Source organism: Chrysemys picta, chromosome 7 (genome assembly GCF_011386835.1).
Source record: "Chrysemys picta bellii isolate R12L10 chromosome 7, ASM1138683v2, whole genome shotgun sequence".
In the NCBI taxonomy this organism is placed as follows: domain Eukaryota; kingdom Metazoa; phylum Chordata; order Testudines; family Emydidae; genus Chrysemys; species Chrysemys picta.
In genome coordinates, this window is record NC_088797.1 from 19401607 (window position 1) to 19429437 (window position 27831).

At 44.1% G+C, this 27831-nt stretch overlaps 1 protein-coding gene across 1 annotated transcript in view; it reads right to left on the minus strand.

Moving 5' to 3' along the window:
• Window positions 1–5256: 5256 nt before the first annotated feature.
• C7H3orf20 (chromosome 7 C3orf20 homolog) overlaps window positions 5257–27831 on the minus strand; it is a 57506-nt gene continuing 34931 nt past the window's right edge. The window contains exons 13-15 of the mRNA XM_065552762.1: window positions 22990–23132; window positions 10639–10764; window positions 5257–7826 (exon numbers count right to left, since the gene is read on the minus strand). Coding sequence (XP_065408834.1) covers window positions 7694–7826; window positions 10639–10764; window positions 22990–23132 — 402 coding nt within the window. The 3' untranslated portion in view covers window positions 5257–7693. The remainder of the gene's footprint in view (window positions 7827–10638; window positions 10765–22989; window positions 23133–27831) is intronic.

Below are 27831 nucleotides of genomic sequence, written 5' to 3' on the forward strand. Positions count from 1 at the left end.
GTTGTACTAAATGGAGGCTTGAATTTGTTACACACCAAAGATTTTCAGTATAAATAATCCAGGCTGTCTACAGAATATATGGCTGGGAGGTGTTCCACATGGATTTGGGCGGCTGAGATGAGTTACATTTTCCCAGCTGGTATTGGTTTCTCTTACCAGACTGCATCACTGAATTGCACAGATTGTAAGTGTCTCTGGTAGGGAGATGCGGTGCAGCATGTCTTCATCATGGCTGATGATATCTCTTTCTCAGGGCAGCTGGCTGTGGCAGACCCAAAAGCTCTCTTGTTTCAGTCCTTGTGATTCAGGAAGCCGCTAAGAAACTATACAACACAATTCACTTGAAATCACCCTGATGAGAGGGCGGTTTTTCTTCAAGTGAGAGATGATTCTATGGGAAATTGCGTGGCTTCAGCTTTAAGGCTAACCCAAGGGGTGGTGGGTGAGAGTCTGACTCATTTTACCTCCTGGATGCATAGTTGCGACCCGGGTTGAGGCTCTGCTGTCAGTTTCCAGATGGAGGGAGATGCCTGGAGACAGGGTGACCAGACAGCAAGTGTGAAAAGTTGTGACAGGGGGTGAGGGGTAATAGGAGCCTATATAAGAAAAAGACCCAAAAATCGGGACTGTCCCTATAAAATCGGGACATCTGGTCACCCTACCTGGAGATGACAATCCAGACAGCTGTTGGTCCTGCTGAAGCTGGGTGTACATTGAGGAATTACCCATATCCAATGTGCACCAGAGCAGCACTCTAGATAAGCTGGAACAAAGTGTGGGTGTGGGAGGTTGCGTCACAAATTCAGAGGATCTGTGACTATAGATCCAGTAGTCAAACCTCCTTGAAGGGGGTACAGAGGGGAAGGGGCATTAGTTGTTATTCCAGCCCAAGAGCTTGCAGAGGGGCTGTGCTGTATTGGGGAATTCCATTCCCTTGATGTCTGCCTAGTTCCTTGCCTGAAGTCTGATTACCTGGGCTTTGCGAGGGGAAGAGATTAATTTCACCCTTCGGGAGTGTAGTTTATTGGGCTATTGTTTAAAGGTCTGGGGATGCTGGGTTCTCCTCTCACACCAGTTTTATCCCAGTGTAACTCCACTGAATTAAATGGAGTTAAATTGGTTTTACATCACTGCAAGTGAGACATGAATCAGGCCTAATATCTTCATGCTCACTGCTTTAAAAAGATTACATCTCAGGGCTGAGTTTAGTAGTAGCAATCCAGTATTTTATATTCTCCAAGAGCATGGTGGGGTAGATTGTTTCCCTTTGGTCTATTGTGATTATACTGCCTAGATACCATGGTGAGTGACTCAAAAATATCATAGATAGATGATAAACAAAAGGATAATTATTCCCTTGTGATCTTAACTATTCATCTAGATTCCTTTCTGTCCTCCTCTGCCCCACAGGATTAATCCAGGAATCAGTTGTGTAAAATCACGCAGCGTCTCTTAGATAATATGGTGAAGAAATAGACAGCTACAGCAATAAAATGTTGTTTTAATGATGGCAATTTTCTGGCCCATATTAATTTATCACACGCTCCAGAGGGCACTTTGTTATGAAGCTATTGCATCCAACACTTGCCTGCTTTATTGAAAGGTGAAGAACAAAAAAGCTCCGAGAGCTAGCAGAGGAATTTTATAACTGTTCTCACAATCTTGATAACTTGCTCTCTGTATTGAATGGATACGGAAGCAGCCGCTAAAGATCGCCAATGGGAGCAACAGGAGGAGTAACTCTGGCCCATTCCAAAAACAAGGAAAGGGCTCAAACTTCTGCTCCCTGAAAGGGCCCAGGAGCTGAGGTAGGTGAAGAGGGGACCTGAGCCTCTTTCTCTCAGCCGCTTCCCTCCCAAATCAATTTCTCCAGCTCAGCAACATAACGAGTCCCCGCCAGGTGTCATTTGCCTCACAAAGACATCCCTGTTTCTATTCCAGTCATGTTCACCTGGTCCCCAGAATTCTTTGCATTGGCTCTAAGGAACTCCACAAATTATTCTGAGATGTAGCTGAGAATCAAGGCCTCAGATGCACATGATGCCATTTTGGGCAAGCAGAAGCTCTACAGCTGAAGAAGGGAGGGTTGGGTCTGTGTGACTCTGGTGGTCCCAGTGACTACATCCCTCAGATGAGCAACCCTAATTAACTTATGCCTAAAGCCATCTGTGGTGCGTTCTCCTCAGTAGTTGTGCCCTGGGGTAAAAATGTCCAATTTTCAGAATCTCCAGTCAGAAAATTACAGGTATAATCTTTCCCATTGATACCCATTAAATACCCACTAACATCCATAGGAGTCCCCTGTAGCATTTGTTTGAACAATTATGCCTCACTCACCCCTTGTAAGCAATGCTGGCTCATAAGGCTGCATCACCAAAACATCAAATGATGTTTCATCCAAGACTGCCTCCTGGCCCTGGCTCTGGTATGAGGAAGGCCAAGAAGAAATGAAAGCTTAGCTCACTCTGCACTATTAGGTCACATTTACATATCTAACTTCTGGAAACTATTCATTGACCCCTGGAGAGCCCCAAGGAACCTGTAGGGCTGAAGACACAATTCAAAGGGCAAATTTCACATAACAATTGTCCTGAATCATAAAACTACAGCACAGTACCAGGGGAGACTAAAACTCTTAGCACACAGAAAATGTAAGATCAGTCACCACCGTTTTGTTGCCTCTGTTTACAGCCAGCACCTTCCTTACAATATTTTCCTCTTCCTATTGGGAATGCACTGAAACAGAAGTCACAGTGCTTCTCAAGGTTCCATTTGGGAACCTTATGGTGTGGAAAAGAAATCCAGATGTTTACACTATTATTGTCATCCGTTGCTGAGGTCAAAGTTAAGAGAGGAAGCGGAGACAGAAGAAAGTGACGGAGGAAACGTTCACATTGATTTTATCTGCTTTTCCAACTGTAAATGTTTTTACAAGCAAATCTGTCACACTGTGGGAGTGGGAGATGGTATGAAAGGAGCCATCAAAGTGAATTGTGTATGGAGAAAAGCAGACAAAAGACCCATTCAAAGAGACTGAGGAACAGAAGAGGAGCCAACAGATACAGTTTGCGATGGAGCAGGGACGTACGAACTTTTGATGCTTATCTGAGACTCCAAAGCTGTTGAGGTTCACTCTCTCCTATTGCTAGCCAGAGAAGTAGCATTGCTATGTAATTATAGCAAGTGACTTGGAGTCAGGCTTCAAATCTCACCTTTGTCTTGATGGCTGTGTCTATGCACACTATGTCCAGGCTCTGATTCAGGTTTGAGCCCAAGCCTGTGCTTAGGTCCACACACAAATCAGTCTGACTCAGGTCAGCAAGCACTCAGGACCTGGGTCCTAGAACCCCGCTAGGGGGGTGGATCACAGCTTGAGTCCTGCTGTAACTAGGGTCCAAATCCTGTCATTTTGCAGTATGGATGCAGATCAAACTGCAGACCTGTATCAGAAGGTCTTTGTGGTGCATTATGGCCGCGTTAGCATGTCTGTGACACCCGAGTCCAGCAATTGTAAGCCCAGGTTTACCATGCAATGTGGACAGACCCTGGGTGTCTTTGCGCAGAGCATTTTAATCTCTGTTTACTTCATTTTTTCCACCTGTGAAATGGGGCTAATAATTATTTCTACATTGCTTTGCGATCCTCGGCGGAAAGGTGCTATATTAGCGCAACGCATTATTATATGCTACATAATAAGGAACAATAATGGTAATACAGCCCTGACATCCAAGCTGTACATCATGCTAGGCTGATAGAATATTATCATTTAAAAGGTCAGCACTCTAATCCAGGATCACTATGGTTGCAATGTGCGCTGTTCACATGAGCTCTTTTGGCAAGCACATTTCTCATGGCAGGGGCTTTTTATTTGTACCCTTTGTTCTATTTAAAGATCCATGTTTTGCTCCCAAGGTATCTTTATTCCTAGAGTAGAAAAAAAATTAACAAAGGAATAAAGGTCACAGCACATTTCAGACAATGGCTTAGTACATCTCACTCTTGTGCCCATCTGCACTGTCAATCCACACAGGATACGTGTAGCAGCTGGATAATAATTAGGAATTATGGCTTGGAGGGCAACTTGTAAGGCTGATGGATAGTTCATGGCACTGATTTTCTTCCTTGCTGACACTAACAAAACACGACAGGGAAATAATCAAATGAAGTCAAGAATAAAATCAACGCAACAAGCGGCCGGCAGGGGAGACTCTTCCGCCCTGCACTCCCCTTCAATTACTGAAACACAGAGGTGTCCCCAGACACTCAAGGTTGGGTCCCCATCCTGTGCGGAGCTGCGCATTCGCAACTCCCCACGGCACTTGAGGGTATTCAGCACCTTCCAGGAGGTGCTCAGCACTGGTAAGGATGGGGCCCTTCCTGGGGAGCACATAACCCTCTCCCCACCGCACACATCTGTGCTTTAGCAATGCACTCACACCCAGGACTAGTCATTTGCTTGTTTCAGTTACCTTTAAGTGAACAAATTAAAGGGACTTCGTGAAAACAGAAATGACAATTTCAGAGTAGCAGCCGTGTTAGTCTGTATCCGCAAAAAGAACAGGAGTACTTGTGGCACCTCAGAGACTAACAGATTTATTTGAGCATAAGCTTTCGTGGGCTACAGCCCACTTCATCGGCAGTCTCCTTATAGTGTGTATGGTAACACCCATTGTTTCATGTTCTCTGTGTATATATATATCTTCCTACTGTATTTTCCACTATATGCATCCGAAGAAGTGGGCTATAGCCCACAAAAGCTTATGCTCAAATAAATGTGTTAGTCTCTAAGGTGCCACAAGTACTCCTGTTCTTTTTGCAGAAATGACAATGTAAGTCAGGGCAAATTCTAGACCTAGAAATGTAACAGAAAAAGCTTTATCTGTGATACCAATAACAGAAAGAGGAAAGAATTTTTAAAATTCTAATTTGTTTTCTTCACTATTATTGTTTCCTTCCTGCACCTCCCCCCCTTACACTTCATATAACTTGGACAGTAAAACTAAGTGGATCAATTTCATTTCCCAGTCGTAATCAGTTTCACTTTTGGGTTTTTCAGCAGCCCTAAGACAATTCTGATATTCTTTTGAGTTGCAAACGATGTGTGCGAATGTTTAAATGAAACAGAAATGTTCTAAGTATATTACGTCTTAGTAAACTTCATTAGATGAGAATATTTACTACTTACACAGTTCTTCAGAGATATCCAAATTGCTTTATGTTAGCCAATTTGTATAAAACACTTTTTAAAAATCCAAAATCTGAATTGTGGTAATGTCCCTTTAAATATGATGACATATGTCCTTAATGGTCTACAGAAAAATGTTACACTAAAAAATGTGATGAAACAAAGAAATACTGTAATACTCTGTATGGGTGTATGAATGAATGAGAAATATTGATCTCCAGTGTCTGCTTCAGAGAGAAGATACTAGCTGAAGGAGATCTAAAGTGGCAGAGGGCTGTGTTTTTTGGCTAAGGTTCTGGGCTCAGTTCCCCACATGTATGGGTGTGCAGTTTATACAGTAATTGTAGCTGCTGTCTGCAGCACATGCATTCATTGCAAGATGATTTTCAATATTTGCTATTCAGCTAGGTTCATTAATCAGGCTGACCCAAAAGTACAGTATCTGTTCAAGATTTCTGAAATCTAAATCCCTTAGCTTGCGAAAATCTTAACCTCTTTTACTTTTCTTATAATTAGACAGTGATCACATCCAGTTTGCTTCACCCATTCCTTCTTTTAAAGTAGATGCGCCTCTCACTGCTTGAGGATACCCTCTTACTCCTTTGGCTCCTAGACAAATGGACAATAGTTGGGAGCCCTGAAGGGACACTTTAATACAAGAGGAAAATCCAAATCTGTGTAATTGGTGATGATCTACTGGACAATTCAAGTCCAATAAGACAAGAGCTCATGGGATGGCAAAGAGAGAGGACACCCATAAAAATATGTATCATCTCAAAAGGATGTGACAGGATGAGATTAGGGTGGATTTTTTGATATATATATACAAAGCCAATCACTGAAGTGCCATGCCAGATTGTGTGCTTAAATGAAAGAGCCAAGATTTTTCTATCATCCCTTGTCTGGACAGATGTTCATAACAAATGTATCAATAAAAATCAAACAACAAATATTGCTAAAGAAACACTGGCATCTACAGACATTGCAGTGGCTGACTCTGAACTGGCTTCTTTGAACTGCTGTGTCCCTGGAAGCCGAGTGAATTTGATGAAATGTGCTAGAGAAAAGCCTACCTATAGGTTCTGATGAGGAAAGAAGCCTGCCTTAAATGCCACTGCAGTTGTGTTGTAGCTGGGTCAGTCCCAGGGTATTAGAGAGACTCTTCTTCAGGTCCGTGTAAGCTCAGAAGCTTGTCTCCCTGACTAACAGAAGTTGGTCCAATGAAAGATATTCCCTCACCCACCTTTTCTCTTTAAATACCATTGTAAGGTAGCTCTCCATATGTATTTAAAAACCAGGGCACTATGCCAGTGCAGTTTGTTATGTGTTTAACCTTAGATAAACTCCACCTCCAATCAGCTGGGAGCTCTTCCCTGATGTCCTTCCTCTTTTATCCACAGATAATAATAATTATTAATGGAGATATCCCATCTCCTAGAACTGGAAGGGACCTTGAAAGGTCAACAAGTCAAGTCCCCTGCTTTCACTAGCAGGACCAAGTACTGATTTTGCCCCAGATCCCCCCTCAAGGATTGAACTCACAACCCTGGGTTTAGTAGGCCAATGCTCAAACCACTGAGCAGATTCACTTCTGCTGGCAAAGGGATGTGAAATGTCCTCCTGACAGACACAGAGGCTGTTGCACTGGATAGGAATCCTATTTCAGGGGATGCGCGGCGGCTTTAAATTCTGACCAGAGCGCCACATGGCAGGAGCCCACTAGTTGGGGTTGCCTGGAGATGCACTGAAGTATCTCTGCCAATGTGCCTTCATCCTGACCTGTATCAAACTCAGTTCTTTTCCAGTTGTGGGGTCACCCCCACAGCTCTGTCAAAATCCCTCTATCCCGACCTGCTTTATTCCTACTTATTTTGGAGAGTTCCCTTCTCACAACTCTGCCAGGGCACCTCAGTACTGCTCGCCAGCATCTCTTGTTTATCCCAGTCCTGGGCCTCTCCAGTCATATAGAACTGAGTGTACTATCACACTGGTTGCCGGAGTATTATCTAAACAGGCTGTTATCCTCTCCTTTTTGCTTCTTGCACCTTTACGTCAAGCCCTCGGAAATGCAGATACTCAAACCAGCTTACTGCAGAGATTCCTCTACGTTTCTGACTCACCTGGACTTGTTCAGCGTCAGCCCATTCCCCTACCTCCATTGCAAAGACATTCTAGGATGTCTTTGGACACTGGTTAAAGCAGACATTTAGTTCACATGAATCCTCAATGATTTGGTTTCTCACTGGTTCTTCCGTCAAGCTGGAATTCTCCAAGCATTGTGCAATCACCGGGGCCAGTGTACATCGGGAGGAACCTTCTTTAAGTGAGGAAAACAAGACCAAGCAAACCAAGAAGCATTTGCTGACTGCAATTTTATATTGAGATTTGAAAAGTAAATACTTCCTGTGACTAACAATCAAAATAGAACAGATTGGACAAAATGGCAGAGTAGGTTTAGAAAGATGTAGCTATGTCTATATCTCTGTATGAAGTAGACGCCTGGGGTGTCTATTTACTAGTGTCGCTTTTTTTTACGCTGTCTTTTGCTTGTGCTAACTGAGGTTTTTGGTTTTTCTTCTGCTTTTGCTGCTGCTGCTCTTGCATTGAAAAGATGCACTTCATGGCTGTCAAAGTCTTTAATCTAATAAGGAAAATACAGAGAGGGTAAAGGGGGTTGAGCTGTCTTGTAGTTTGAGGGAAGGCATCTATAAATCAGATCCTAAATATTTCATATGGGAAAAATAAAGCCGTGATAGGAAAAGCACAGTTCAGCAATATAAAGATATGATACCTATTAATACAGCCTCCTTAGAAATGGGCTAACTCATTTAAATGCCCAAGACAGTCCTAATTGTGTCTTATTTGACTTGACCCCACACTCCTACTCCACCCATTGGGGCTCTGATTAGAAAATAGGAAAAGACTAGATTAGTCTTACCTGTGAGGGTTGGAGCAAAGTGCACACAAACCAAATGAAAGCGGCAATATAAGGTTGACTTTAGCTCTCCGTTATACCAGAGAAACTCCTATCAAATCAATTAGTCCCATTTGAGGAGGAGTACATTAGTGTGAACTAGGGATGTGTACATTTGAGCCCACAGCATCCACATGGGGGAGTTACAGCGCAGCATTTTGGTGCATGCTGCTATTCACACCCTCATAGTCCAAACTGTGGGGCAGTGTAGATATGCCCTTAGAGCAGAATTCAGCCTCTAAAGTCTCATTTTAGGCTTTGATAGGCTCTGTGGGCTAAATTCTGTCCTTATGTATATTCATGGGCAGATTCCCATTGTGTCCAGTGGGAGATTCACAGGCATATGTCAGTGTGGAATCTGACAGAAATTTAGAGTTGGGAGAGGTCTACTGTGCGTTAGTATTCACCTATTCATCCAGAACCATTCTCTGGAGTGTACAGTCAATCGCTTTATCTAGGCTAGTTCTAAATGACTCAAGGGATGGAGTTTCTATCCCAGGCAGATTATCCTACAGTCTGAGACCTCACTGTGAGGACATTTTTACTAATAATCACCCTACATGTTATTTTTTCAGTTTCTTCCCACTGCTCCTCGTTAAATCCTATGGGCCACTCTAAACAATTTCTCGCCCTTACCAAGGATTATGATGATTGCAAAAGTTCTACATATTTAGGGTGCCTAAAAGTTTAGACAACACCCCTCTAAAACTAAGATCTGCCATCTTGAACTCTCCAGATGAGGGGGACGTTTCTCTAGACACACCACTTAACTTATTAAGGGCTTCAGAGGCACAAAATCAGATTCCCTTCTCCTCCTTATTGTGGAAACACTAAAAAAACTGTGTCATTAATTTAAAAATAATTAATTTGCAAGTGGCTTTTCACAAGAAAATGCAATTTTACTCCTTTTAGAAAAGCATGTTTTTTAATTCCCCAGGAGTGAATGTCCAGTCTGTCAGTCCTGTTTTAATACTGACTACCATAACATGACTGATGTAATCAGTATTGACTCATCAGAACAAGAAGATCTAAGGGTCCAACATCTAAGAGGTGATGTACCGGTCAGCTGAACTACAGGACCAAGTGGGCTCCTCCACTTCCGTGCAGGCTTTTCTCACCCACCCATAGCTTGGTAAATGCATCTCAATATCATGGCATGTAGCCCACATAGCCCTTGTTGCAATCTTCAGATCTCTACACAGGTCTGCCAGTGTGCCTCATACCTGACCTGTTTTACCCCTTGTTAAGCCACTGCTGGGCCTCTCCTAAGCAGAACATATCATTTATGCTAAATGTTGAGGCAGCTGAATGATGGACAGATATGGAAATTATGATGAGACTGCAAATAAAACAAATTTTGGGTTGACTTGAATATGACTTGACAAAATCATAGTTATGGAAGCCACTGATGGAAAATTAATTTGGAACAGCAAGATAGCTCATCAGACCATCCAGCACCTTTTCAATAGTTGGGGAAAATTCATCAGCCATAACTGATCCCCACATCCATCCTGCCATCAGTACCAACTATCATAATTCTAGGGTGCTCATCATCATAGTATCTGAGATAATGCACTGGCCTAATGCACAAAATAATGTCTCCCTCCACTGGTTAGTTCTAGTGATTATGGAGCCTCCTACTATTTCACAGCTAGAAGGGTTCTCCTTTAGCTAACATGGTTGAAGCCCATGTTTAGGTGCTGAAAGTACCATGAAATCAATGAATCCAGTTCTTTGTGCAACGCAACCCCATTGACTTCAATGGGAGCAAGTGAGGGCATAATTGGGCCCAGTGGCAGAATACAGCTCTGCCCTTCCAAAGCTCTCATACGTATATGATGCCTCTCACAAGCAAATCTTCTGCTGACTTGAGGTCAGTTTTACAGTCACTGTGCTAAAGTCAGCATCTACCCAGAGGTATCACACGGTGGCATGAGATCCAAATGGAATCAGTGAGTGAAAGGTGAGGCAGAGGAGAGACCCTCATCTAGTCCCTCCTGAGTCCAAACAAAGAGTGTTTAAAAGTTCATCTTCATTAACATAGCGGTGCAGGCAGAAAAAAACAAATGGCATGTTTTCCTGAGGATCTCTGTGCATCACCAGATTCCCTACAGCACTTTTAAGGAAAGGTCAGATTACACAGAGTCACCTTTTCCATTAAGCTCGCCACTCCCGCTGTAGCAAATTGTCTCCTGAGTGGAGAGCGAGAAAAGCTAAAAAGACGCCAATCCTTCCCTTAGCTTCTCCCTGCACCAATTTTAAAAAAAGATGTAGCTTACAATCAGGGTTAGAGAGGAACTAGCAGAAACCCCAGGAGGCCTGCAAAATAAGTCACTCCCATGCCTCTTCTTTCTCCAAAGACCAAGCCTTTGGTTTAAAAAAAGTCTTTAACAGAGGGCAGCTAATAGGGAACACCTGCAGATGTTTCAGCTAATTCCTGGCTTTTTAGGGGACAGCCTTCCCTGGGACAGCTACTTACATCTTTAGCTTTGAGCGGGGAGCGTCTTTCCTCTTGGGCACCAAGGAAGGCTCTTCACTAGTTGTCTCCACTGAATCTTGTTGGCTCTTCAATTTGTCCTGGTCAGGGTCCTCCACAGGGATAGCACTGCAGAGACAAAAAGAACTGCATTTGGCACTGCTGACTAGCATTTCAAGAGCATGTTTGGCATTGCCAGTGGAGGGCCAGAACCAGATGTCCAGACCTGAACACAGAAAGTCTAGGGAAAAGCCAGGAGCAGAATCCAGAGTCTGCTGCCTTGACCACAAGATCATCATCTTACATCCCGAAGAATGAGATTTTATAACTGTTATTACCTAAGCCTAAACAGCCACCAAATATTGGATCTAAAATTATCTAGCCCTTCTTTGAATTCCATCAATAGCCAAATGGAGAGGGGCAAGATGGTCTAGTAGACAGGACACTGGATTGGGAGTCAGGAGATCTGAATTTTATTCCCAGCTCTATCACTGACTAGCTGTGTGATCTTGGGCAAGTCACGTCACCTCTCTCTGAGTCTGTTTCCTATCCCACCCTTTGTCTGTCTTGTCTATTTGGACTGTAAGCAACTTGGGACAGGGATTATGTCTTACTCTGTGTTTGTACAACACACAGGGACCCTGATCTCAGTTGGGGCCTGCAGATGTTACTATAATATAAACGGTAGCAGTAAAATTCAGAGTTAATGTGTCCACGTACACACCATTTACTCCAGTGTTGTTCTTGTTGCACCCAGTTACACCAGTTCTGAATCTTGCCCACTCTCTGTCTGGTTTCTAAAAAAGTGAGGGAGACTAAATCCCTGCCAATTGGTTAAACAAAACTGGGCCTCACCATGGAAAATGGCAAAAATTTGCTGCGTCGAATCGAAAGGGGGAAAAGAAAGCTTTTGCCCACGTTGATTTTGCCTTGTTCCCAGTGAAGCACTGGTGGAAATGATCCAAAGTTTGTCCTGAATGCTCACACAGCTCTGAGTGGAATCATGCCTCAGAATAAACGTATGGACTTTAAATGCGACATTATTTAAAACAAAGCCAAACACACAGTTCCTTATCATCACTCCTTGCAAGCTGGAACTAAAACCTTCCCACCCATTTCTAATTCCCTCCAGAAGCTCACAGAGGCTTGTGAGGGAGGCACCATCGTTCTGTGGATAGTGCACACAGTGCCTGAAGATTTGGGTCCTATTCCCAGCTGTGCCACTACCTCACCGTATTAGCAAAGGTAAACCTCTCTGAACACCTGTAAAATGGAGACAGTTATGTTTATTCATCCTTGTAAGGCACCTTCAGATCTGTGCTGATAAGGAGGTCTGCTTATAAGTGCTAAACTTTAGTTCATTTTTGCAGCGTGACTCATGAGAACTAAGCCAGGGCCAGTGGTTTGTGGTCAGAGGGCTACTGCGGTGTGGTGTAGATTTTAGGACTGGGTAACTGGCACTGTTCATAGAAAAGAGAGCATTGGGAGGTGGGGGCAGGAAATCACATGCAAGAATCAAAAAGAACAAGGTGAGACAAAAGTCAAGTTTGGGGCTCATTGAGCTTAACAATTTCCCTTCAAAATGCATTTTTCCTAACTAGTTCTTTATACCCTTCCTAGCCCCCAGATAAAGCAGCACTTGCTTTACAAGAAACCGAATTTCCAGAAGGCTGCTAAAGGGTGAAGTGAATAGTGAAACTTCATTACACTAAATGGGGCTGATAGCTTTTGTGTAATGAAGTGATGAGCAGAGTCCATTATGAAATCCACCTGTGATCACATTCTCTTGTTAAGGGAGAATGCATACCTGCAATTCCCTTCTAATAGTGTCTTACTTTGTGTCGTTTATTTTTCCTAGCTAAATTAATTCATAAGCCTTATTACTCACAATCCCAGCAGGTTCCTGATGTACTATTTAGCACTAGTACTTGAAACAGACCATCTGGATCAGAGGCAACAAACTTTGCCCAAGTAAAGACTGCACGGACAACTCCTCGTAGGCAGCACCCCTGTATCAGCAATTAGACTGGCTGTGCTACAGGCTTTCACAGGTCTTAGTTCTGTTGTCCATGATCTGGACACTCGCTGTAGCTTACCCAACCCATTTGTAGCTAAACACAAACCATTAAAAAATATGCTATGGTACATATGGACAGTCACAGACCCATGCACACGTGAACCCTCTTTATAGGGTGAAATCATCAGGAATTTTAAATGGGTGCATAACGGCCTAAAACAGTGGAAACAACGTGTTTCCATTGGCTGGAGGAGGGGGAAGGGGAGCAAAGCAGCAGAGAACCTATCTGGGAAACAGTACGCCCACCTTGCATGCTGGGAAAGTTATAGCCATGGTGTCTCCTTCCAGGGAAATGGAGGCAGGGTTGGGGCGGGAGAAATGAATGAGAAATGGCCACATGGTTCAAAGACAATATGGATCTACCTTATGGAGGGGACAGACGAGAACTGCACCCATGCCTATGTAGCGTTTAATCTTCGCAGGGCAGGAAATGGAGTCATTTGCATCTCTAAAGTATCACACTCTCAGTATTAGCCTCCCATAGCCCTAACATCCAGCACCAGCCATCAGCGAGCTGGCTGGACACATATACCAGGCCCTATGGTCGACATTGGGCTGAGGATCCACCCCTTCAGCTCTGCTGCGCTTTAGCACATTTCACTTTAACTGGGGTTTGCTCAGTTTTTCAGGATAGGGCTCACAGAGAAGTAATTTTTTATCCCCACAGAAGACTTACATGGTAGGCAGAGGTCTCATTCAGCTATAAGTAGATGTCTGTACACTGTAATGCATTGAAATAAGTCAGGGCTTTCATTCTACTTTGCTACAAGTGGAGTTTCGCTTTACCCAAGGTCACAGAGACCCATCTAGCTGAGGTTTTTCTAAGACACCTGTCACCGTGGTATCACCTCAGCACATATATAGACAGATTCTGGTGTATGGAGCAAGAGAGAAGGACTGCAGAGTTGCAACTGGAATTGATGAGGAAAACATGTCAAAGGAGACTCTAGATCACATTTGGAGAGCTAGACGCTAGCAAAGTGCCCTCAGTATATAACATCATATCAATGGCTGCAGCTATATAATACAATAGCAGTGCCAAGGGAGACACTGCTGTCCAAGTTAGAAGCTGGAATCTCGCTATGTCATGCCGGGTCAGAACCTGCATTGGCCCTAAATGAAGGAATGCAGAGTGACCCTGCAACACAGACGACAGCAGGAGTCATTGCATCCCTCAGCTGGATGCATGTCCTTTGAGAGGCATCCCAATCAGCCTGCTTTATGAGATCCTTGGGAGGAAGATACGGAAAGTTTAGTCCCATTTTGCAGTGACCTGATATAGTTATCACATGCTGTTTTGCAGGATAGATTGTGGAAAATCACAGCTTGGTGGAGGATCTCTAACATTAAGGGTGGAAATGCTTTGGGCTTTATTTTTCACTACTTGCCTCATTTTATCTAGTTATATTATAACATGTCAAGGCTGGATCCCCACTTTGAACTTTAGGGTACAAATGTAGGGGCCTGCATGAAAACTTCTAAGCTTAACTACCAGCTTAGCTCTGGTTCCGCTGCCACCATTTCAATGAATTCCCTTCCTGGGAAGACTTGAAAAACCTTCACCAATTCCCTGGTGAATACAGATCCAAACCCCTTGGATCTTAAAACAAGGAGAAATTAACCATCCCCCCCTCCTTCCTCCCACCAACTCCTGGTGAACACAGATCCAATCCCCTTGGATCTAAAACAAGGAGAAATTAACCTTTCCCCCTCCTTCCTTTCACCAACTCCTGGTGAATACAGATCCAACCCCCTTGGATCTAAAAACAAGGAAAAATCAATCAGGTTCTTAAAAATATTATATTTGTTAGTCTCTAAGGTGCCACAAGTACTCCTGTTCTTCTTTTTGCGGATACAGACTAACGCGGCTGCTACTCTGAAACATTTTATCTTGGCTTGTTCCTGTTAAAACAAAATGAGATTGCTCGTTGAAGTATCCATAAAGGGACTTACAGCTCAAGCAACAGAAATTGCTGCTATCCAAGAAGAGCCAGCAGTCCACAGGTGAGACCATGCCTTGGAGCTGCTGCCCTTTCTGATCAAGAGTTAATAGCTTCAAAGTCCACTGCTCCAGCTGCCATGGCCTGTTATTTAGATACTGATGGTATCTTGGGCATAATGTAATGAGATGCTTAGCCGTGGCGATTCCTGTCAACATGGGCATGGTTAAACTGAGTCCCAGGTTGGGGAAAATGTATTCACACAGGCTTTAGGGTTTTGTTATCATCTTCCTGTGCAACAGGGGTGTAGGTGGGTATACGCCATAGATACCACCATCGAATAAAACCTCTAATTTCCCAGAAGAACAATATTTTGTATTGCAACTGGCAGGTTTTTCATTATTCTTGTCAGAATTTTTATTAACATTAGTATTGGGTCTTTCCAGCTAACTGCACCGACTGTGTCAATGATCATATTGTGTGCGAGGGAGACTGTCCCTCGGGAGACTTATGGGGATAGTGCAAAGAGAAGGTTGATGGATCAGCAAGTCTGATACACATTTTAAATGGTCAGCTGTAACCCTGCTTTCAGAGCACTGGACAGAGGCTGCCCATTTGGCTCAGACAGGCACATTCTATATGACCTGTTTATTACCAATGCCAGAGTGCATGGAGCAATTAGAAGTCTTTTACATCTTCTTTTTCTGTTCCTTCTAACAATGTCCACATTATTCCGAAGTTGGAGGCACTGTGATTGAGAGGTGAAGACAAAGGACTGGGAGACAGAAGATCTAGGCTTCGTTCACAAATTTGCCCCTGACTGGGCTTGGGAAAGTCACTTGATAATAGAACTGGTTGGAAATACTGGAGGGGGGGGGGGTCAGTTCTGCTGAAATGTTGAATTTTTGGCCCAAAATCAAAAACCGAAATCTTTCAGATGAAAAATGAAATATTGAGTGTGGAAATGCAGCTGCTGTGTCTCATGGGAGTTATAGTTTGGGTGTTCCATGCTCCCATTCTCCTCTATAGGCCAGGCTCCCTGATCAGACTCCATCTCTCACGATGAATCACACCCTTCGCTCGAGGGAAGGCAGTACATGCAGTAAGGCCCATGGCCACAGTGCATCACAGAAGACGAGGTTTAGCTGAAGAGTTCAGCCCATGAAGGAGAACAGGGACATGTTGCAACTAAACTCCATTCAGTTTTCAGCCAAAAACAACACACTTTTCAGTTTTGGGGCACCAGTTTGATGAAAGAAATCAAACATTTCCAGAGAAAGGTGACACTTCACCAAAAGGTTCATTCTGTCACAAACCAAATTTTCCTTTTAAAAAACAGTTTTGACAGAACATTTTTGACCAGCCATACTTAATCTCTTTACACTGCAGTTTCCCTGAAGAATGGAGATGACACTTTCCCACTGTAGTAAAGTGCTTTGAAAGTCATGAATGAAAAGCATCCTATAAAGTGTTATAAAGCTGAGGAAATCCTTCATGCCAGCATAAGACTCTTGCCATCTGGTATTTGCCTGAGCAAGAAATTGCTCTGTGGTTGCATACTATGGGAGAGGATTTCCTGTGGTTTTAAGCACTAAGATCAGTCAGAACTCAAGTTCTCTGAAGACCTGGATTCAGTTTTCAGTGGGCTGTGCTTTTCAGGGAATATTCTCATAAAATTAATGCTTGAAGTAACATCATTCTCAGGATTCTCATGCATGGTGCTTTGAAAGTTTCCTCCAGAACACTGAAGAATGGAAGCACCAGGAAAGAAATGCAATACGAAAATGAATGTCAGAAGAAAAGAAAAGCTGGGATCAAATCAACATTGGCTTTATCCAAGAGCCTTTAAAAAGCAGAAGTTGTTTTGGTTTGATTTTGGGGGATGTCAGAAAGTTTCACCCCAATGTATATGGAGGGCTAGTCAAACTTCCAACAACAAGAACAAAGTTCCAAATGACCTGCCTATGGACATGATTTTCAGTCAGTTTCCTTTGTTCCCTCCATTACTTGCTTTAATTTGAAAGCATTTTAACTATTAGCAAAGTTCTAGCCTGTGTCACCGCACTCAATTATTCACAGCAATGGACAGAGACATTGACGGACTGCACAGGCATTAATGCAGTTTAGGACTGGGGGCGCCTGGCTCTTTGATAATTTATTACAGCCGATTATGCAGACCAGCAGAAACTCAGGGACTTTACTTACGATAAATGTGCAATGCATAATCCATCACTACCTGAAACATTAACTGGATAACCCAGTTCCTTAGTCTCGGTGGGATTTAAGGCGCCAGTGGCTGCCTGAGACACAGTCTTATCCTGTTTTCTGCATACCCTCTCCTGGGATAAATTTCACTGTAGGTGCATTCAATGCAATAGCAACACTATTGCAATATTATTAGTGCTAATAAAAAATAATAGCAATAGCACTGAGAAACAGCAGGGACCTCAGACTCTTAAAGCAGCTGAGCAAATCTTATGACTTCTGCATATTTTGCTGCTGTCATGTTGAGCCTTTAAAATATATACTACAAAATGGGCAGTACTCTAGGAAGCTCAAGTCTGTCTTAGATTGTCTATTTGTCTTATGACAAAGCCATTATGTATTCACCTTCCTCTTACTTCCACTCTTTGACTTGTTTCAACAAGAAAAATATTGATCACTTGCTATGACTTCTTAGGAATCCAAGCGGATGGGGTGGGATATGGACCTGTCTTTAAATGTTTCATAAACAGTTGGGCTACCTCTGACCTTTCCTGAAAACTCAGTGCCAGAGATTTGTCTCACTGACCTTCAGACTGACAGGTTTTCTTTTTTTTTTTTGCCACTTTCTAGCATTCCTTTTCTATGTTGAATGCATCCTATTATACAAGCCTTCAGCTTATTTTCCTGCCCACTCCCCAGGCAATTCGCAATGGCACGCACAGAAGAGAACACAGCTGTGGTAATTTCCCGTTACTGGCTGAACTTGGTAGCATGGGTCTGTTTTCTTGTTTGTTTTTTAAAAATACACCACCACTAACCTGCGTTAAATCCTTGGTAGACTCCAGCCATTGACTGCAGCCCTTATTCTCTTCTTGTCTATGACAAGTCATTTTCTAATTATTATGTTCATGTAAAACTTGATGGGCCTGACCTCTCCCCTTCTGCACGGTCCTACATCTCCAATTACTCCCACTCCCAAGTCAACTTCAGCACAACTGGAACTGAACTCCTCCACTGTCTCCTTTCTCCATCACCAAATGTGCCATTCTCCTCATTACCCATGTTTGGAAGGGCACTGCTATCAGACTTAGCCCTGTTCATCTCCCTCACACCTCTAGGCTGTCACCAAACCCTATTCGTTCTTCCACTGCAGCATCTAGCCAAGCTGTGCTTTCTTCTCCAGTCTGACAGCTAAAAGACTTGCCATTTACTGAGCCCTCCTCCCTGTCTCATCTGCGCCCGCTGTAGTCTCTAGGGGTCCACAGCTGAGGCAGGAGGGAAGAATTTTGCCTTATATTTATACATTTTCCACACTACAGATTCCTGGTTTCAGACCAGCAGAAGGGAAGGTGGAAGCCCTTAGAAACAAACAGTTGATCCTCATTCCCGTTTTTGTGAGCCAATATATTTATGACCATGGGAGGGGTTGGGTGAGGAGGAGCCACATTCCACCTCATTCTCCCACCCGTCCTTCCTCCCCATTCGGCACGTTCTGCAGGGAGAATGAATGCTTGCAGCCCCGACGCAATGTTTCTCTGCTTCCTCCCTTATCTCGACCTCATCCGTCAGTCCGAGTGTAAGATCACGGACAAGCCCCGGTGACGTAAAATGGCTTCCTGATTCCTAAACTCTGCCGTCCCCGTCGCACGGAGACATCTTGTTATCAGCATGCTACTGCCCCACTCCAAGAGGATGCGTGCTGAAACATGGGGCTGTGTCAAACACTGTACAGTCTGAAATACAGCAAACATCACTACTGTGGGTCACTCCCTGGGACACAACAGCCCCCAGATATACCTGAGTCTTGTGCCATCATTGTGCCTTCTGCACAGACCCCACCCCGCAGACATCCAAGTCTGATCGCACTTGGTTAGTGCCTGGCTGTGATCTAAAAGTCCGTCCAGATGATGTTCCTCTACCATCTTTTTAATCCAATTTAATCTATCCTGTGCCTTTATTTTAAGACTACCAGGATGGCCCTCCATTTCCCTCCACAGTGCGCACAGCCTCACATGTAAGCTCCCAAATCCATTCCAAATGCACAAGGGCTGGGAGCACACTCAGTCCCAGAGGAGAAATGGGGCCAAATCTATCCCAGGTTTAGGCCCATTGACATTAATGGAAATGGAGCAGGGATGGATTTGGGACCCGAGTGCTTTGTGTTACTCTTGACTGACCATCATCCCCACCCCCAAATCATATAGCCAAGCAGCACGGACTGGCTCCAGAGTTGGCTGCACTGAGCTCTCCTCCTCTAGAAAGGGGGTTTGCAGAATGTGTATGCTTTGGGCCAGCACCTTTCCTCACAGCTTTGAGAATGCATTTTATTAAACCAATGGGAATTTTGCTTGGAGCAAGGACTGAATAAAATATCTGGCCCTCAAATTTTAGTACAGATCAGAAATATAAGATGCTAAGAAAGAAGATGAACAACAAAGAAAGAGAAAGAAAGAGAGCACATGCACTGACCTTTTCAGTGTCTTAAAGGGAACCTGCAATTATAGAAGTTTCAGTTACCTTAGCCCTTCAAAGGCATACATTTCCTGCAAGCAAACCACTAGTGCCCAGCAGTGAAAGTGTCAACCACCCTTGCTGTATCCATCCACTACACTGAGACAGGTTCCAGTACACAGTGTAGTCTGTGTTTCCTGTCCAAGAGCAGCAAGATTAAAGTGAAAAAGAAAACAAGTTAACACTGTTCCTGGATATTTTTGCTACCCATATTACAGCCACATTAAAAATAACTTCGGCCTCCATGGACATGACGGCAGAGAACGTTACATACCACAGGAACGAACAGGCATTAGTCAGCGGTGAGGAAGGGTTACTGTAAGAGACTGCAAATGAGCTCATACCCTTCCTATATAATACGTGCAGCTAAGGATTTTCTCATCTGGCCTAATAAACTCCCAACACCCAGCACCAATTAACCCTTTGGATGCTAGATGTGCTCTTTGGCGCACACAGTTTACCATAGTGCAGCGATTGTGGATGGATCTGGGCACGTACCTCTCATTGCTAGTTTACAGACCAATGCCCGCTGCATGCACAACATGAGATATTCCCTTGAAGCACTGGAAAGAAATTTATTTGGAGTTACCTATTTTAAATAACAGCTAATGTTTAATGCTTTTCCTCTGGGATCTGTAAGTGCTTTACAAAGGTGATTCAGCATTATTGTCCTTGTTTTACACATGGGGAGGTCTAAGGGATTTTATGGAGCAGAACTCTCACCGAAAGGAATTGGGTGCCTAAATCCATTAGGTGCTTTTGAAAATCTACCTGGTGACTTGCCCAGGGTCACACATCAAGATAGTGGCAGAGTGGGAAATAATATTGATATCTCTGCACTGCCAATATAGGTCCTATCCGTTGGGCCATGCTGGCTCCATGTTCAAGTAGGCTGTTACCTTTTGAATATTGTGTTTATTTGATTCATTTGTATATTTATTTCTTTATTGTATATTTCATTTATTTTATTTTACTTATAGCCGAGCTGTGGTTTTGATTTGCCTAGTGCACCTTTTGTGCATCCATTTAATTGGATTTAGAATGGGATTTTCAAAAGTATCCAGGTGCACACTGTAATCAGAGGTGTGACTGCAGCATGTGTAGACATTCACTTTGGAAGTGAATGCAGATAAACTGAATTAAGGCCACTTTAATTTGGAATAACAGCATCCGCACAAGAGCTTAATGCGGTTTGACTAGCCCACTTCAAATTCACACCTTTAGTTGATCTGGATTAACTTTCTTGGATGTCCCCCTGTAGACAAACCCTGACTCAGGGTTTCTCAAATCTCATTGAAAATCAGATTGATAGCTGCTTGAGTACATAGCCAGGGTCCTAGGCAGTCTTGTGCAGCCCCTGCTGCCCTGGCTTCACTGCTATTGTTTGCTAGATTAAAGTGACCTCTGGATATTTCTATGCCCGTGGGCAGGGCCAGCTCCAGCTTTTTTGCTGTCCCAAGCGGCGAAGCGAAAAAAAAAAAAAAAGATAGAGCTGACCGGTGGCACTTCGGTGGCAGCTCAATCGTGCCACTCCATTCTTCTTCTCTCCCTCTCTTCCTCTTCAGTGGCACTTCGGCGGCAGCTCAAAGAGGAAGAGAGGGACTGAGGGACCCGCCGCCGAATTGCCGCTGAAGACCCGGACGTGGTGCCCCTTTCCATTGGCCGCCACAAGCACCTGCTTCCTGCGCTGGTGCCTGGAGCCGGCCCTGCCTGTGGGGTGGGAGAAGGGGAGCAGGATTTGCCTCTAAAATCAAAGGGGCTCAGAGTGGGGAAATCCTTCCATGCGCCCGGCTTGTAGACACTGAAGTTAAGATACTCAATAGCATAACCCAAACCTTTGAGTCAGGTCCCGGAGCTCAGACTCCAGCCTTGCTATAAAACAGAGGAGAAGAGTGTTGATACTGAAGCACCCTCAAAGGCCTGGACTGTGCTTGAGGGGGAGAGGGAGGGGGAGGGAAGTAGGTTCCCATCCTGCCTGTATAACTGGCTTTGAATTTTAAGTGATAAAACTGCCATTTCCTTGGCATCTAATATGTCATGTAAATTGGCCAAACAAGCACACACCTGATGCAGCTTGCGTGTGCCAGGCAGTTCCCTTGGGACCTCTGTGGACCACTAAAACACCATGGCTAGAGCACAGAGGCCGGAGTGGTGCAGTGAAGTATATAACTGCCTGCCGGTTACAATTTAAGGGCTACATTAAAAAAATATATATATATATTCTTCAGATATAAAGGGAAATGAATGTGAAAATATATGCATAGTAGTAAATGTCTCAAGGTGACTCCAATGAATGCATTTCCCTACCTGAGACTAGGTCTACACTACGGGGGGGGCGAAGGAGGGGGGGTTTGACCTAAGATACGCAACTTCAGCTACGCGAATAGCGTAGCTGAAGTTGCGTGTTTTAGGTCGACTTACCTGGCTGTGAGGACGGCGGCGAGTCGACCGCTGCCGTTCCCTCACCGACTCCGCCTCTCACTGTGGTGGAGTTCCGGAGTCGATGGCAGAGCGATCGGGGATCAATATTATTGCGTCTACACTACACGCGATAAACCGATCCCCAATAGATCGATCGCTACCCACCGATCCGGCGGGTAGTGAAGACGTGCCCTAAGAGATACAGCCTAAAGTATGGGAGAGTTTAAGGGTTTGTCTACACAGGGAATTATTTGGGAATATCCATTCCTGAATAACTCCTTGTGTGGATGCTCTTATTCTGGAACAAGAGTGCCTTATTCCAAATCAGTTTAATTCAGAATACTTCTGGAATAAGGGCATCCACACATGGAGTTAATCCGGAATAATTATTTTGCTTTAAATTCACACCCTACCTTAATGTGAATTAAATTCTCACTGTAGACATGCCCTACTACCTGTCGTATAGTTCAGCTATGTCTCTGAACTGCAAGGGGATATGATGTAGCTCCCAGCGGAATAGTGGCGGGCCATTAAAAACTGCAGTTTGACTCCCAGCAGTAACTAAATTGAACAGATTCCCATTCCAAAGATAAGAAAACCTGCAAATACCAGAATAAAGGTGAACACCTCAGTGTGGCAAAAGATCCATGTCTCGATGGCAGGCATAGCAGAGTAAGGGGTTGTTGAAATCTCGGGCAGTCAAGATGGAGATGTTCAGTTGTGGTTAAATTCTCAAATTGGCTTTGAAAAGCTCAACCCAAATTTGTAAGACAGCCCACTGATTTCGTTAATTGAAATGTAACAACATGGCGGCATCTCCTCCACATCCCTCAACAGCATCCTTCCCAGTACATGCTAGGCCAGACCTTAGGGAGTTGTGTCTGAGCTCTGGGCATGCCCACACAGTAGGGGTGATCGGTAAAGCTCTTAGTTATGCCTCTGTCTATCAAGTCACAGTGCTCTGAGTTAAGGAGCTTCCAGGAACACATGAGGGAACAATATCCCACTTGGTCTTACTTTTTTTCTTCCATTATTTTTTCCGTTTACGCTGTTTATTAACTGGAATGGCCGATAATGACTTTATCAACGCGCCCACGCTCCTTTTCACAGCCCCCTCAATTTCTCTTAGTTAGCCAGGTTCATGTCACAAACAGACCTCAGTGTGACATGGGGCCCCCTTCCCCGCACTTCCTGCTTTACCTAAATTTGAAACTCTCTGGCAGGAAGTGACCCATCTTGCAGTCGAGGCGAGCTTGGCCGATCTGCTTCAGCAGGTCCTTCTTGCTGCAGCCATATCCGTTGAAAACACAGCCCCCAAAGAGCAGCTTCCCTCCAGCGTACATCTGTTGACAAACAGGCAGGAAGAAGAAAGAGGAAAAAAAAATGCTTTGCCATAAAAAAAAATAAAACCAAGCGTGAAAGGTTGGGCCAAATGGCTTCCCTTTCCTGTTTTGCACAGGACTCTTAGATGTTTTCACCCAGTGGTTAGGGGCTCTGAGTGCTGCAAACACACTTTCTGCCTTCAGAGCAGTTAACACCATCAGTGATGACTAGAATTCAACTTACTTTTGGAGTGGAAAAGTATGGGACTGTCCTCCACACTGTGAAAGCACTTTTGCCGGCAATGTCTCTGTGAAACCGCTGGACATTAGTGACAGCTAGACACTACACCGTACTTTAGGAATAGTGTAGGGTAGATTGGATGAGATCGTAACATACATATGGCTGCATGAATTCTGGAGCTATTCAAGATCGGAGAGCTATGCAGTTTGGTGATTTCCCTTCTCAGGAGTTTTTTTGGGAAAAATATTGTAGGTTCTGATTTGTGGTAGGTTTACACCCCATGAGTTTTGTTTGAGCCAATCTCAAATCTCAAAGCATTCCCTCTTCTTCCTCTGGAATAACTGTTGTAAGCATCACAGAGGCTGGAGGACAGGATGTCTGAGCAATTAATAGACGTGTGCATGCAAATGTGAAGCTGGTGATGTGAGTGTGTCAATACAGGACAACTTTTTTCCATTTGCATGCCTCACTTTACTTATAAGTGCTGGTTAGGAATAGAAACAGAAGCATGAAAATTCAAGATGGATGCTGTTTATATGATATCAAGTGCCTCTTAGGCCCTTTTTTCTTGAGACCTCAAGCCTAATCTTACAGATCAGAGGCTCAAGGAAGCACTAGAGTAGTGCAAAAATTAAGGGTTATTTACATTTTCTTTTGATCATTTGTTTCAGTCTGTGTGGGTTTATTAACCCCTTCCCCGGGAATTTAAGGCCAAATGAACACAAATTCTCAAAATGATACCCACTGGAAATAGCTGTGTTTTCCCTGGGTTGGGATGAAAACTGCAGCCAGCTGAAAAATAGGAAGATTTTTTGTGAAAACTTTTGCAAAAATGTATCAATTTAACTGGGGAGGGGGATCAAAATTTGAATGTTTTCAAGCATCTCTTGAAAAATGGGATGTATTTTTCACAAAAAAATATTCATGAACATTTCACCCTTTTTAATCAATGACAAGTTAACTCTGAAACGTAACTTGTTTCACTGCTGACCATTTTAACTTAAACCTCCAGGTAACTGGGGATTGTGGGCAACTGTTTTAGTAATGGGTACCTCTGCTTACAGTCCATGGTCTGATCCCTAGTTAGAAACCATTTGAATCCAGAGATTCCTGGTTTTTCTACTCTAGCCCAGAAATCAGTCCAAACCTGGGCCCAGATTTGCAACTTTCTGCAAATCTGGGTTCTAAATTCTTGGGTAAAACCCAAGCTGAACCTCTGAGTCTGCTGAGATTCATCAGTCTCTACTACAGGGAGTCTTCTAGCCCTCTCTGCAGTTTCTTCATACCACTCCAGTGATGTATATGTGTCAAAAAGGGTCGAAATGGGCCTAGGGTGACCAGATGTCCCGATTTTATAGTGACCGTCCTGATATTTGGGGCTTTTTCTTATATATGTGCCAATTACCCCCCACCCCCTGTCCTGATTTTTCACACTTGCTATCTGGTCACCCTAAATGGGCCTGTGGAAAATTCCCTCAGGAAGGGATGACATAGATAGTCCTACAGCACCACCTGTGCAACCCTGAGCACAAGGGGCTGGCTGGGTGCAGGAAGAGAGGAGTGTCTAGAGCAGGGGTAGGCAACCTATGGCACACGTGCCAAAGGCGGCACGCGAGCTGATTTTCAGTGGCACTCACACTGCCCGGGTCCTGGCCACCGGTCCGAGGGGCTCTGCATTTTAATTTAATTTTAAATGAAGCTTCTTAAACATTTAAAAACCCTTATTTACTTTACATACAACAATAGTTTAGTTATATATTATAGACTTATAGAAAGACAGCTTCTAAAAATGTTAAAATGTCTGACTGGCACGCGAACCCTTAAATTAGAGTGAATAATGAAGCCTCGGCACACCACTTCTGAAAGGTTGCCGACCCCTGGGCTAGAGTATGGAGTACTTCATTTGTTGTGGCATACAGAACCGCAGAGTGGTGGCTGACGGCAACTGCCATCAGTTAGAGCAGCCTTAGGATCTGCTCTAACTTACACTGGGGGCCAAATCCCTATCCTCAAAGTAGCCTGGAATATCAGAGAGGCAAAGTTATCACAAAGCTACCTTTGCACCTCTCCTGGGCTCAGCCTCCTGCGAGGCACTGCACGGTCACGGGCCCTTCAACTTCCACTTTCTACTTACAGCAGGATACGTTCTGCAGCAGCTTTTGTGTAGTTCAGGATTTGCAATGAATAGATATATACCTGATCCATATAATATAATATATATATATATATATATTATAATATAGCCTTGACAGCCCTAGAAACTCTGTTCCCTGATTGGGGCAGTGCAGAAGAAGAAGCATTACAATTCAATACTGTGCATTCTTAATGGAGGAGAAATGATTCAGTGGAACACAGCCCAGGGGGTAGCACAAATGAAGCAGTCACCCTGCTCCAGCTGTAGACCACCCTGGGGAGGAGATCTGGAATGAAGGTGGCAAAGACGGGTGGAGAAGTGAGATGGCAAGTGGATGTGGGGGACAACAGGTGTGGAGACCTGTAGGGAAGAGTGAGTCAGTGGATATGACATCAGAGCAGCAGGGTGGAGACTGAAGGAGCACAATGATTAGGCAGGGGGAACGGGATGGAGTAGGAAGACGTGAAGTCAGAGCAATAGGGTGGAGGCAGGGAGTAGGTGGATATATGCAGGGTGGGACAAAAGGAGTGGAGTGAATGGGGAGGGGGGAGTGGAAGGATGAGAGATCAGGATGGTGGGGCACAGAATGCAGAGAGATATGGAATGTGCATGGGCAATTGTCAGTGGTGGTTACTGGATACCACATGCTCACTCTATTTGTACATCTGTGGGAGGAAGAAAAGGGTTGTTTCAAAGCTGAAACTCACTGATTGCCTCACAAGTTAATTTCTCTTCTGTTCAAAGTGCGGTGTGTGGGCAGCTGGCCTGAGTTCTGAATGCCAGCAGCTCCCTCTGGCGTTCTCCGATGAAGCTCTCTGAACTGTGAGGAGCAGCAGCAGAGGGTGTAGAAAGGCACTGAAAGCCAGCGCTGATGTTAGGATTCCTACCAGCACTTTCATATCTTCTCACAAAAGGAAAGCCAGAAGGGCTCCGTGTTTAGAAAACCAAAGACATCGGGGATCTAACTACAGTATCTGGAAAAGGAGCAGGTGTGTCTGAAATCAATATACCCATTTACTTGAAAAACTTTCAAGCTGAATTGCAGTGTTCCTATCCTGCCTACCCACACTTTACAATATTGGGTAGATGTTTCCATGTCCATTTGAACAAAGCTAATGTGCCACTCAGTGTCTCCTGAGATAGTTATAGGCACATATCCTGATTTCTCCCTGTAGATCTACCCTCCGTGTGAAAGAGATGGGACACATAGGGGGGTTGGGAGTTGAAAAATCTTCCTCATTGCAGGGCGGTCTTTCTAAATTGGAATGAGTCTCAAAATGCTCAACTATTCTGCATCTCTGGCTGCTGAATACATCAACCCCTGGAGCACGGGGGACTGCAGGCACTGAGGGAAGGCAGTAGTGTTGAATGAATTAGCTTATTACCTTGGGGCTTGAGCAACTCTGTTTAATTTGGCCTGTCCCAGGTGACCACCTGCAAGTTACAGATGGGTGAACATGCAGCATCTTGTCTGCTAAAAGGAGCAAGCCAACCAGAGTGCTTAATGTCCCCAATGTATGATCTACATTGGCTGCCCATCAGACCCTGCACAATGTTCAAGCGTCTGTTGCTTAGCTTCTAAGCCCTGGAAAGGGGAAGGACCATGTTATCCCAGGCACCATCTCCTTTTCCACTTTTAATTGCAACAACTGCGTTCCACATGAATGTCATGGATGATAGAGTCCAGGTTCACCATCGCAGGAGGCAACAGCAGGGCCTTGTTGTTGGAGGGCTCATAGCAAACAACCTAATTTTCACCAGGTATCAGGTTCAGCCCAACTCTTTGCATCTACAGATCCCGCAGCAAATGGCAGCTAGTTTGGCAGACATTCAGTTGACAGCTGTCTTGAAGCAGCCCCAACAACAGTCTGGTAGCTTCAACAGGGGATGGAGGACCAGGCCTCCTTGATTCTATTCCTAGCTCATTCTGTGACATTGTGTGTGCTTCTGCCAGAAAGGACTTAGCAGGAAAAACAACTAACAGGAAGGTGGTAAGAAAAATAATCAAGATTCCCTAAAAAGCAACAGAGAGTCCTGTGGCACCTTTAAGACTAACAGATGTATTGGAGCATAAGCTTTTGTGGGTGAATACCCACTTCGTCATACACATGTAATGGAAATTTCCAGAGGCAGGTATAAATATGCCGGCAAGAATCAGTCTGGAATTAGATTCCCTAATTCATTTTATATGTTATGTGACAGTTCCTCAGTGGGTATAAAGCTGGGTAGCTCCATGTAAGTTAAAGAAGGCAATGAAGCTACACCAATGTACACCTGCTGAGGATCTGACCCTATCAATCTATTTACTCATAAGCCCCTTTCAGGGAGATACTTAATTTCCCAGC